At 40.6% G+C, this 12,855-nt stretch overlaps 1 protein-coding gene across 2 annotated transcripts in view; it reads left to right on the top strand.

The window, feature by feature from the left end:
* Positions 1-12,855, top strand: part of reck (reversion-inducing-cysteine-rich protein with kazal motifs) — a 223,797-nt gene that overhangs the window by 41,173 nt on the left and 169,769 nt on the right. For both annotated transcript variants that reach the window (XM_068032209.1, XM_068032210.1), the window contains one exon: positions 3,400-3,458. In XM_068032209.1, coding sequence (XP_067888310.1) covers positions 3,400-3,458 — 59 coding nt within the window. The remainder of the gene's footprint in view (positions 1-3,399; positions 3,459-12,855) is intronic.

The following is a 12,855-nucleotide window of genomic DNA, read 5'->3' on the forward strand; positions in this document are numbered from 1 at the left end:
CCTGTCTGATATCAGGTCCTGAATGAGTTGAAATTTCCTCCAGGTCAATATCGGTAAAACGGAAGCCATCCTATTCATATCTTCCCAGCACCATTGTGGCTCTTGCTTGGTGCCATTAATTTCCCCTGTTGGTGCTTAGGCCAGATCCAGATTTACAAATTTTGGCACCCTGTTCAACCCAGAACTGCAATTTTATCCAATGCAAAGATTGCTTTCTTTCTCCTTTTGGAATGTTGTTTATCCATTCTCTCTCTCGCTCAAGCGCTTGCTCTCACGCGTGCTCCCCCATTACTCTAATGCTTTCATTACCACAATGGTTGGCTTCCATAATGTGCTCCTCAGTCTTGCCTGCATCCATCCGCTACAAATACCATCTTATTCAGAAAGCTGCGATCCATATTCTGTCCCACACATGACCCCTATTTTTACCAAATTCTGCTGGCTCACTGATTCCTTCAGATAGAGTTCAAGATCCTCATCCTAATTTGTAAATCCCTCCACAGTCTATTTGAATTCTCTTTAGCTGCGTTTCCTGACACCCACCTTTCTCTCCATAGCCTGAATCCACCCCATCTGAATGACCCCCAATGCTACATCACTGCACCCACCCGTCACCGGAATATTGCTTGTTTTCTGCTCCCTCCGGTCCAGCATCGAAAGCTGATCTTTCCGTCACTAAGCTCTTCCCTTACGAAATTCTCTCTCAACCATTTTACTGCCTATCTTCAAGAAGTTCCTAAACAGTTATCTTCAACTGTGCCTTCAGCATTTCTCACCTCCCCTATATTTTTCATCTCTTTCTGTTTGTAACATATACTGTCTTTCAAGGCTGTCAAATTACTTCGTTTAAGTGAGGAATCCTGAAGAAATGTGTTGTTGCCTTCATCTGTGCTTTTTCTTTGAGTACAATCCAACTTGGAGTTGGTACCGACTGTAGTTGCAGGGATGTATTCAGGATTCTAGAATTACGTTATGTCTCAAAACTAAGATTTGATTTGTCTATCTACGTAATGGACATGACCTCAATTTTGGGTAGTCCTCTTGCATTTTTAGAGTATTTCCTGCTTGAATTAGTAATCCTATCCAGGTTTCTCATATTATTGCATATACTTGGGACATTATTACGACATTGCACGCACAAGATTCTCTTAAAGACACACTGGCAGTCATAGTGGCTGGAGTTTAAGGTGCAACCTGTTAAAGCCTCAGTTAATATTGATAACTTTGTATTTTTCTTTCTTTGAAAAAAGGTGCCACTGGCTTTTCTGGGGTTCTCAAAAATTTGCATTTATATAGAAGCTTTTTAATGTTCAAAAATAGCGAGTCCCAAAGCAGCTGACAGGTAGGCATTATGAAAATAGATGCCGAACCTGGATATGAGAGAGTTAGGAGGGTGTCTGAAAGTTATGTTGAAGAGATGGCTTTTGAGAAGCATTTTAATGGAGGAGATGAGGGTGGAGGAAGAGAGATGTTTGGGAAGGCATTTCTAGAGGGTACCTGAAACACTGCATATTACCACTCTGGTTTATTACAATATCTTATGTAGGCAATTGGCTGTTCAAGGGAAGAAACTGGTTTACTCTGATGAAGAGTCCAGATGATTAGCTTTATTGCCATTAAAGTACACTTGAAAATAAGACTGACCTGTTATCAGATGCATTGGACAGCACTTCCATAGAATGGCTCAGATTCAATTCTTACGACTCTTTACTCACGCACCATCCTTTGAAGTATTTCGATGTTTATTTTGTAATCTGTTATCTTGGAAAATTATGTTGCCAGCTGTTCTGGCTCTGCCTGACTTGTTGAGTGTTTCCAGCATTTTCTGTTTTTCTTTCATATTCCCAGCATCTGCAGTATTTTACAGATTTTGTTCACCGCCTATCTTATATATAAGGGGTCTGCTTTTAATAACCAACCATTTCCTGATGCTCTACAACATTTTTATTTCTGGTAGTTTCTGAACTTCATCTCTAATAACAGGTTACTGTTTGATCTTTTTATATACTACATAATTCTGTATATTGCTATGGCTTATAAATTTCAATATGTGGCTGCCAGACTTGCTGGAGATATTTTGGAAAGAATCAGGCTTGCAAAAAACATACAGCAGCAGCTTGTATCCTAGTATGAGCTTTGCTCTGGTGGCACTCATGCCTTTGAATCAGAAGGTTGCAGTTTCAAACCTTACTTTATACTCTAATACATTAATGAGGGAATACTGTCTTTTGCTGGATAGTAAAATGTTTTCAAGTGAATGTAAAAGATTTATGTGAAGAAAAGCAGGGAGTTGTCCTTGGGTCTGTCAACAGTTTTTGGGGATAGCAGCATGGTACCCTCTTGGTAGGGAGGATTTTTAAATTGAATTATCCTCCATGTAATATGTATCCTGTGACCTTCTGCAGGGCAAAAAGGAACAGTATTTCAGCTCCAATTTGTAAATTTTGCTTTGCCAGTTAAATTGGATATTCCTGCAGCAGGTGACTTCATAGAGCACAGGAAATATGCATGATGCCCCTGGTATTTGATGTAGTTTCCACACAATTCTCCCCATTGGTGCCCTTGGCTTAGCCTGATGACATATGTTGCTGAGTTGGGCCAAGTCAGCATTGCTGTCCAACTTTCGTTGGTAAGCTGGAGCTGATTTTATTCCTCTGAAAAGGAAAAGTGCTAGAAAACAAATGAACACTTTTTAATGTAATATTACAGCCTGCAAGCCTGCAGTTTTCATGATCTCATACTGACTTAAACTTCCTTTGTCTTCTGAAATGTATTATTTTAGAAGATGAATTGCAAATATCCTTGTTGCAAATTGAACTGGAAACAAAGGGCTGATTTAAAGAAAAACATAGACCACAAGCTGTTTTTATCTTAAGGGATTTATCTTCCCACAAGTGGCTGGAAGCTAAACCAGTTAATCAGTTTTTAAGCCAATTAACCAATAAATTCTGGCAAAGTTGGAAGTTCTGTTCCATGCAGGATTTTGTATACTATAATGTGATTTGGGTACATAAGAGAGACTGACACACTAACTTCAAAGCATTTATTAATAATCAGTGCCACTCATGTATATGTTAAGCATATTTATCATCTATTTCACTCTTTTTTTTTACAATTAATATTGCCTACACTATTTATATATGATATGCACTACATTACTGCATATGTACTATTTTTAAAAAAATCAATGTGATTGGAAAGGGAGAAGACTGAATTCATTTTGAATTCTACATGGGTATAACTATGCAAAGTTCGTGGTCAGCAGCAGTTTCTTTTGTATATTGAAGTTGTTTGCCTGGTATTGAACAGCAACAATGCCAAGTACTTATAGCACTGTACATTAGAGAAACTTTAAAGAAGATCTGACATTTAATATTGTACTTTTTTTAAATTTTACAGATGTATCATGTTGTTACCAAGCAAGAGAGTATCCAATTTGCAGAGATGCCTGTGATCAGGTATACCCTTTGATAATTTCAATTAGTCGTGATAAGACTGGCTTTAGATACTGCATTTTAATTAATTGAGATTAAAATAATAGATTGATGGCTATCAAATTAGTTTTCTCTTTTGTACCTCTGATTTTCTCCCTTGCCAATGCTTCTGTCTCTAATGGCTGCCCCTTCAACTCCATATCTCACCCTCCTGACATGCATAACACTAACTCTGCGGCACGCTCTCTTTCTTGTAGTAGAACTCACTAGATGCTATTGGAGTCTCCGTGGCCTCACTACTACCTACATCTGTGACTTCTTGCAGCCTTCCATATCAGTGCATGCCCTCTGCTTCTTTGGCCTTCTTTGTATTCTCTACCTCCTTCCACTTCACCTCCAGTGGTAGAACCTTCAGACATCATGTCTCTACACTCTCTAACCTCCCTTAATTGCTCTGACTTGCTGTGTCCCTTCCCATTTAAAAAACAACCCTCAAAACCTAGCTTTTTCATAAGAACACAAGAAATAGGAGCAGGAGTAGGCCATTCAGCCCTTGGAGCCCCCTCTGCCACTTAATGAGATCATGGCTGATCACCATTTCCTGCATTATCCCCATATCCCTTGATGTTTTTAATATGTAGAAATCTATCAATCTCAGTCTTGAGCATACTTAACGACTGAGCCTCCACAGCCCTCTGAGGCAGAGAATTCCAAAGATTCACCACATTCTGAGTGAAAGAATTCCTCCTCATCTCAGTCCTAAATGGCCTATGTCTCATTCTGAGACTGTGTCCCCTGGATCTGGACTCCCCAGCCTGGGCGAACATCCTTCATGCATTTACCCTGTCGAGCCCTGTAAGAATTTTGTATGAGATCACCTCCCATTCTTCTTAACCCCAGAAAATAAAGACCCAGTCTATATAATCTTTCCTCATCGGACAATCCCTGCATTCCATGAATGAGTTTGGTGAACCTTTGTTGCACTCCCTCTATGGCAACTATATTCTTCCTTAGGTAAGAAGACCAAAACTGCACACAATACTCCAGGTGCGGTCTTACCAAGGTTGTATATAATTGCAGTGAGACATCTTTATTCCAATACTCAAATCCTCTTGTAATGAAGGCCAACATGCCATTTGCCTTCTTAATTGCTTGCTGTACCTACCTGCATGTTAAATTTCAGTGACTCATGAACAAGGCAGGGCAAAAATTATAGCTGGGGGAAAGGAAATTATGATGCGATTAGGCAAGATTTAGGATGCGTAGGATGGGGAAGGAAACTGCAGGGGATGGGAACAATCGAAATGTGGAGCTTATTCAAGGAGCAGCTACTGTGTGTCCTTGATAAGTATGTACCTGTGAGGCAGGGAGGAAGTTGTCGAGCGAGGGAGCCGTGGTTTACTAAAGAAGTTGAAGCGCTTGTCAAGAGGAAGAAGAAGGCTTATGTTAGGATGAGACGTGAAGGCTCAGTTAGGGCGCTTGAGAGTTACAAGCTAGCCAGGAAGGATCTAAAGGGAGAGCTAAGAAGAGCAAGGAGAGGACACGAGAAGTCATTGGCGGATAGGATCAGGGAAAACCCTAAGGCTTTCTATAGGTATATCAGGAATAAAAGAATGACTAGAGTTAGATTAGGGCCAATCAAGGATAGTAGTGGGAAGTTGTGTGTGGAATCAGAGGAGGTAGGGGAAGTGTTAAATGAATATTTTGCGTCAGTATTTACAGTAGAGAAAGAAAATGTTGTCGAGGAGAATACTGAGATTCAGGCTACTAGGCTAGATGGGATTGAGGTTCACAAGGAGGAGGTGTTATCAATCTTGGAAAGTGTGAAAATAGATAAGTCCCCTGGGCCAGATGGGATTTATCCTAGGATTCTCTGGGAAGCTATGGAGGAGACTGCAGAGCCTTTGTCCTTGATCTTTATGTCGTCATTGTCGACAGGAATAGTGCCGGAAGACTGGAGGATAGCAAATGTTGTCCCCTTGTTCAAGAAGGGGAGTAGAGACAGCCCTGGTAATTATAGACCTGTGAGCCTTACTTCGGTTGTGGGTAAAATGTTGGAAAAGGTTATAAGAGACAGGATTTATAATCACCTTGAAAAGAATAAGTTCATTAGCGATAGTCAGCACGGTTTTGTGACGGGTAGGTCGTGCCTCACAAACCTTATTGAATTTTTCGAGAAGGTGACCAAACAGGTGGATGAGGGTAAAGCAGTGGATATGGTGTATATGGATTTCAGTAAGGCGTTTGATAAGGTTCCCCATGGTAGGCTATTGCAGAAAATACGGAAGTATGGGGTTGAAGGTGATTTAGAGCTTTGGATCAGAAATTGGCTAGCTGAAAGAAGACAGAGGGTGGTGGTTGGTGGCAAATGTTCATCCTGGAGTTTAGTTACTAGTGGTGTACCGCAAGGATCTGTTTTGGGGCCACTGCTGTTTGTCATTTTTATAAATGACCTGGAAGAGGGTGTAGAAGGGTGGGTTAGTAAATTTGCGGATGACACTAAGGTCGGTGGAGTTGTGGATAGTGCCGAAGGATGTTGTAGGGTACAGAGGGACATAGATAGGCTGCAGAGCTGGGCTGAGAGATGGCAAATGGAGTTTAATGCGGAAAAGTGTGAGGTGATTCACTTTGGAAGGAGTAACAGGAATGCAGAGTACTGGGCTAATGGGAAGATTCTTGGTAGTGTAGATGAACAGAGAGATCTTGGTGTCCAGGTGCATAAATCCCTGAAAGTTGCTACCCAGGTTAATAGGGCTGTTAAGAAGGCATATGGTGTGTTAGCTTTTATTAGTAGGGGGATCGAGTTTCGGAGCCACGAGGTCATGCTGCAGCTGTACAAAACTCTGGTGAGACTGCACCTGGAGTATTGCGTGCAGTTCTGGTCACCGCATTATAGGAAGGATGTGGAAGCTATGGAAAGGGTGCAGAGGAGATTTACTAGGATGTCGCCTGGTATGGAGGGAAGGTCTTACGAGGAAAGGCTGAGGGACTTGAGGTTGTTTTCGTTGGAGAGAAGGAGGAGGAGAGGTGACTTTAGACATATAAGATAATCAGAGGGTTAGGTAGGGTGGATAGTGAGAGTCTTTTTCCTCGGATGGTGATGGCAAACACGAGGGGACATAGCTTTAAGTTGAGGGGTGATAGATATAGGACAGATGTCAGAGGTAGTTTCTTTACTCAGAGAGTAGTAGGGGCGTGGAACGCCATGCCTGCAACAGTAGTAGACTCGCCAACTTTAAGGGCATTTAAGTGGTCATTGGATAGACATATGGATGAAAATGGAATAGTGTAGGTCAGATGGTTTCACAGGTCGGCGCAACATCGAGGGCCGAAGGGCCTGTACTGCGCTGTCATGTTCTTAAAAAAAAAAGGGCACCCAAGCCCCTTTGAAATTCAACACTTCCCAGCCTCACTCCATTTAAGAAATACTCTATTTCTGTTTTTCCTACCAAAGTGGATAACCTCATATTTCTCCACATATTATTCCATCTGCCAAATTTTTGCCCACTCGCTTAGCCTCTCCAGATCCCCTTGAAGCACCTTTGTATCCTCGTCACAATGCACACTTCCACCTAGTTTTGTGTCATCAAACTTGGAAATATTACATTTAATCCCCCCATCCAAATCATTGCTATAGATTATGAATAGCTGGGACCCAAGCACTGATCTTTGCGGTACCCCACTAGTCACAGCCTGCCAATCCAAAAATGACCCATTTATTTCTACTCTCTTTCTGTCCTTGAACCAGTTCTCAATCCATGCCAGTATATTCCCCTCAATTCCATGTGCTTTAATTTTGTTTACTGACCTCTTGTGTGGGACCTAAATATAAAAATAAATCTAAATATACCACATCCACTGGTTCCCTCTTGTCTAATCTGCTAGTTACATCCTCAAAAACTCCAACAGGTTTGTTAAACATGATTTCCCTTTCATAAATCCATGTTGATTCTGCCCAATGCTGCCATCATTTTCTAAGTGTCCTGTTATCGCGTCCTTTATTATCGATTCTAGCATTTCGCTACGACTGATATTAGGCTAACAGGTCTGTAGTTCCCAGTTTTCTTTCTTCCTCCTTTCTTAAATACTGGGGTTACAATTGCCAACTTCCAATCTGCAGGAACCATTCCAGAGTCTATAGAATTTTGAAAGATGACCTTCAATTCATCTATCTCTACAGCCACCTCTTTCAAAACTCTGGGATGTAGATCATCAGGTCCAGGGGATTTATCTACTTTCAGTCCCATTAATTTCTCTAGTACTTTTTTTTTTACTAATAATATCTTGCAGTTTCTTGTTTACATTGGTCCCTTGATTCTCCATTATTTGTGGGAGGTTTTTGGTATTTTCCTCCAGGAAGACCGACACAAAGTTTGTTTAGTTTCTCTGCCATTTCCTTATTCCCCACTATAAATTCTCCTGACTTCGCATGTAATGGACCCGCATTTGTCTTTGTTTATAGCTTTGTAAAAAGGCAAAGATTGAAGCTTTTACAGTCTGTTTTTATGTTTCTTGCTAGTTTACTTACATATTCTATTTTCCCTTTCTTAATCTTTTTCTTGGTCCTCCTTTGCAGAATTGCAAAATGCTCCCAATTCACAGGCTTACCATTTTTTTGGGCAATTTTATACGCCTCTTCCTTTGCTCTAATACAATATTTGATTCCTTTCATTAGCCACATTTAAGGAACAATTTTCTTGCTGGGTTTTTGTGCGTTAAAGGAATGTACTTTTGGTGGAAACTATGTATTAGTTCCTTAAATGTTAGCCATTGCCTGTCTACCATCACACCTTTTACACAGTTTCCCAATCCACCATAACCAGTTTGCCCCTCGTACCCTCATAGTTTCCTTTGCTTAGATTTAAGACCCTAGTTTTTGATTGAACTACATCACTTTCAAACTTAATGTAAAATTCTGTCATATTAAGGCCACTCTTTCCTAAAGGCTCCTTTACAACAAGATTATTAGTTAGCCCTTTTTCATTGTGCAATGCTAGATCTCAAATAGCCCGTTCCCGAGTTGGCTCCTCTGTCCTGCTCCAGAAAACCAACTTGTTTATATTCCAAGAATTCGGCCTCCATAACATTGGTACTAATAATGTTTACTCAGTCTATATGTAGATTGAAATACCCCATGATTACTGTATTACCTTGTTATGTGATCCTCTAATTTCCTGATTTATACTGTGATTTACATTACTGCTATTGTTTGGTGGCCTATAAACAACTCTGCCCAATGTTTTCTGCTCTTATTGTTTCTTAGTTCCACCCAAACTGATTCAATATCTTGATCTTTAGAACTAAGGTCATCTCTCACTACAGTACTATTGCCCTCTTTAATTAATAGAGCTACTCCACCACCTTTTCCCAGATTCCTGTACTTCCTGAATGTCACTTACCCTTGGATATTCAGGTCCCAGCTTTGGTTTCCTCTTAGCCATGTCTCTGTAATGGCTGTCAGGTCATAAATATGAATTTCTATTTGAGCTGACAGTTCATCTGTTTTATTGTGAATGATGCAGGCATTCAGATACAGAGCCCTTAATTCAGTTTTTTACTGTTTTTGTAATCTCTGGCCCTATCTGCTAGCCCAGTCTTAAGTTTGCAATCACTGTCCGTTCCTGCCATACTCTGATCGTCATTAACTTTATTGCTGCCTTAATCTATTGCCTTGTCATTTCCCTTTAATGTACTCCATCTTCCCTTACATGCCTTCATTGTCATCCTCTAATTCTTCTGCTATTGCTCAGTGTCGGGTTTTGTCCTTGTGAAGTGCCTTAGACAGTTTACCAAGTTAAAGACACTATATATGAGTATAGTTAGCTCGTGATAATACTACTGGATCAGCAACCCATTATGGCAAAGTGTGAGATTGAATTCAATAAATCTGGTAATTTGAAGACAAGGGCCAGAAAAATGACCAGGAAAGCTGCCTGATTATAATAAAAGCTCAACTGGTTTCCTAATGTCCTTCAAAAAAGAACAAAATGTGGTTGACTCTTGATGTCTTTTGAAGTATCTTAGTAAGCTACTTGGTGGTAAAACCAGGACAGCGCTTGCATCCTGGGAGCAAAGGAAATATTAGGAAGGATGTCAAGCCAAAGAGCCATTTAAAAGCAAGGTATTATTAGGGGCCCCCCCTCTGCTTTGTCGAGGTAGTTACATTGTTTTCTGAAGGATAAGTTGCCTGTGGTTAGGTAAAGTACAACCTGGTTAATCAAATTGATACCTTGGAATTTGCTTTCTGTTTCTCTCCCATTTCTCCCTCCAAATTCTGTGTTCTCATAGCCCTCTGTGGGAGGGGGAAAAACTCGAGCTTTCTACTTTATTATCTAATAATCTTACCCTTGATCCAGCAATCAATAGAAACAATCTTTCGTTATTTATCCTTCCATAATTTTGAAAACCTCTATTGGCTTCCCCTAACGCTCAAAGTTCCAGTGGTAAAAGTCCCAAATTATCAAGCTTTTCTGAACTAAAACCTCTTGCTTCTGCTATCACTTCAGAATCTTTGCCGTACCTTTTCCATGATTCTAAAATTCTGCCTATAATGGGGTGTCTAGAACTGCATGCAAAAGTCCTAACTGTAACGTAAACAATGTCTTTTACAAATTTAATGTTATTTTCTTTTACATTCAGTAGCCCTACATATAAAACATAGACTATTATTTGCCTATTTATGGCTTGTTCTACCTGTATTCTCACATTTAATGATGTTTGTATCTGCACCTCTAGCGCTCTTTGTTCTTTACTGTGATTCTAATTATTTAAGGGTATTTGTCCTTTAAATCCTTTTCCCAAAATATACTTCATGTTTCTGTTCAGTGAACCCATCTGACCACTGTGCTTATCTGTCTGAATCCTCCTGTCTGCTACCTTGTTCCCTGTAATTTGTTGTCCTCAGTAAACTTTGAAGTTGATCTTGTACTTATATTCAAATCATTTGTATAATTAGAAAACAAAACCAGTCTTTGCAGAGATTCTTGGGAGTTTAACAAAATTGAAGAACCCTCCTGTTGCTCTTGGGAAAAGTCATGCAGTATACAGTGATTCTTTCTAATCTATGGCCAAATTCCAACATAAGTATATAAGAACTAAGGAATAGGAACAGGAGTAGAGCATGTGGCCCCTCCATTCAATATGATGATTACTGATACTCTGCCTCAACTCCACTTTCCTGCCTGCTCTCCATAATCCCTTGATTGCCTGAGACCAAATATTTATCCACCTCACCCTTGCATATACTCAATGATGGCACATCCAGAACTTTGGGGTTGAGGATTCCAAAGATTCACAACCCTCCCCTCTTTCCCTGCCTCTACTTGCTAAAAATCTGTTATATCCCTAACTTTTAACAGTTCTGGCAAGAGGTCATTGATCTGAAATGTTAACTCTGTTTCTCCCTCCACAGTTGCTGCCTGAACTGCTAGCTATTTCTGTTTTAATTTCAGATTTCCAGCATCTGCAGTATTTTGTTTTTTGTTTCACTCAATTTGTCAGGTTATTTGATTTGTTTTCATTACCCAATACTGGATCGATAACAGCAGCATCTACACAAAGGTTATTTTCACTCAACTCCCAAGTTCAGGATGGCGGCAAAGTTTGTTTTGGAGCCCTTTATTTTCTGCGGGTCCTTACAGTATGATTCTGAAATTGTGTGCTTTCCTTTTCACTGAAATGCCCATAAATGGATAAAAGAACACTGTCTTAAGCAGTCCTTTCTACTGAACGAGTAGAATATGATCCCATGGAATGTATGAGCGTAGGTCAGTGGTACAGTTTATGTGTATACAAGTTCTTGTGGCCAAAGGTTGCAGGCACATTCATGACTCATTTTATAAGGGCTACATTTGTTAGTATTTAAATATTTTCCAAAATACACACTACTTCAAAGGATGATCTGTTGAAGCAAAATGAAGTCCAGATGCTTTATCAAAACCATTTGAGATGCTGTCATGTTTGACTGTTGAAAAATAAAAGTGTTGGGGACTTTGTGCAAAGACAAAGTGAGTTTTCAATTCTATCAACTTGGAGTTTTAAGTGTCTTGGACCTCACATTTTTGAGCAATTTTTGTTTTCTGCTCTTCATTCTCTGACATACTTGACTTTGTCGACTGTTTCATATTCATCCTGAGCTTTCCTTAACCTTTTATGGTTGATTATGTCTGTGCTGAAACCTGGTGGTGTAGAACCATAGAAACATTACGGCATAGAAGGAAGCCATTAAGCCCGTCGTGTCCGTGCCTGCCGAAAAAACTAGCTGCCCAATCTAATCTCACCTTCCAGCACCTGGTCCATAGCCTTGCAGGTTACAGCACTTCAGATGCATGTCCAAGTACCTTTTAAAAGAATTGAGGGTTTCTGCCTCCACCACCATTCCTAGTAGTGAATTCCAGATACCCACCACCCTTTGGGTGAAAAAGTTTTTCTTCATGTCCCCTCTAATCCTTCTACCAATCACCTTAAACCTGTGCCGCCTGGTAATTGACCTCTCTGCTCGGTGAAATAGGTCCTTCCTGTCTACTCTATCTAGGCCCCTCATAATTTTGTACACCTCAATTAAGTCACCCCTCAGCCCCCTCTGTTCTAAGGAAAACAACCCTAGCCTATCCAATCTTTCCTCATAGCTGCAGCATTCGAGCCCTGGCAACATTCTTGTAAATCTCCTCTGTACTCTCTCCAGAGCAATTATGTCCTTTCTGTAATGTGGTGACCAGAACAATGCAATGCTCCAACTGTGGCTTAACCAGTGTTTTATACAGTTCCAGCATTACATCCCTGCTTTTGAATCCCATACTTTGGCCAATAAAGGAAAGCATTCCATATGTTACCTTCACCACTTTATCTACCTGTCCTGCCACCTTCAGGGACCTGTGGACATGCACTCCAAGGTCTCTCACTTCTTCTACCCTTCTCAATATCCTTCCGTTTATTGTGTAGCCCCTCACTTTATTTTCTCTCCCCACTTCTCTGGATTGAATTCTATTTGCCACTTTTCTGCCCACTCTTATGAAGAAAGGTTGAGGGAGCTAGGGCTTTTCTCATTGGAGAGAAGAAGGATGAGAGGTGACTTGATAGAGGGGTACAAGATGATGAGAGACATAGATAGAGTGCATAGCCAGAGAATTTTTCCCAGGGTGGAAAGGGCTATCACCAGGGGGCATAATTTTAAGGTGATTGGAGGAAGGTTTCGGGGAGATGTCAGAGGTAGGTTCTTTACACAGAGAGTGGTGGGTGCGTGAAATGCCCTGCCAGCGGTGATAGTAGAAGCAGATACATTAGGGACATTTAAGCGACTCTTGGATAGGTACATGGATGATAGTAGTATGAAGGGTATGTAGGTAGTTTGATCCTAGAGTAGGTCAAAGGTTCGGCACAACACCGTGGGCCGAAGGGCCTGTACTGTGCTGTACTGTTCTAT

This window comes from Heterodontus francisci, chromosome 5 (genome assembly GCF_036365525.1).
Source record: "Heterodontus francisci isolate sHetFra1 chromosome 5, sHetFra1.hap1, whole genome shotgun sequence".
In the NCBI taxonomy this organism is placed as follows: Eukaryota; Metazoa; Chordata; class Chondrichthyes; order Heterodontiformes; family Heterodontidae; genus Heterodontus; species Heterodontus francisci.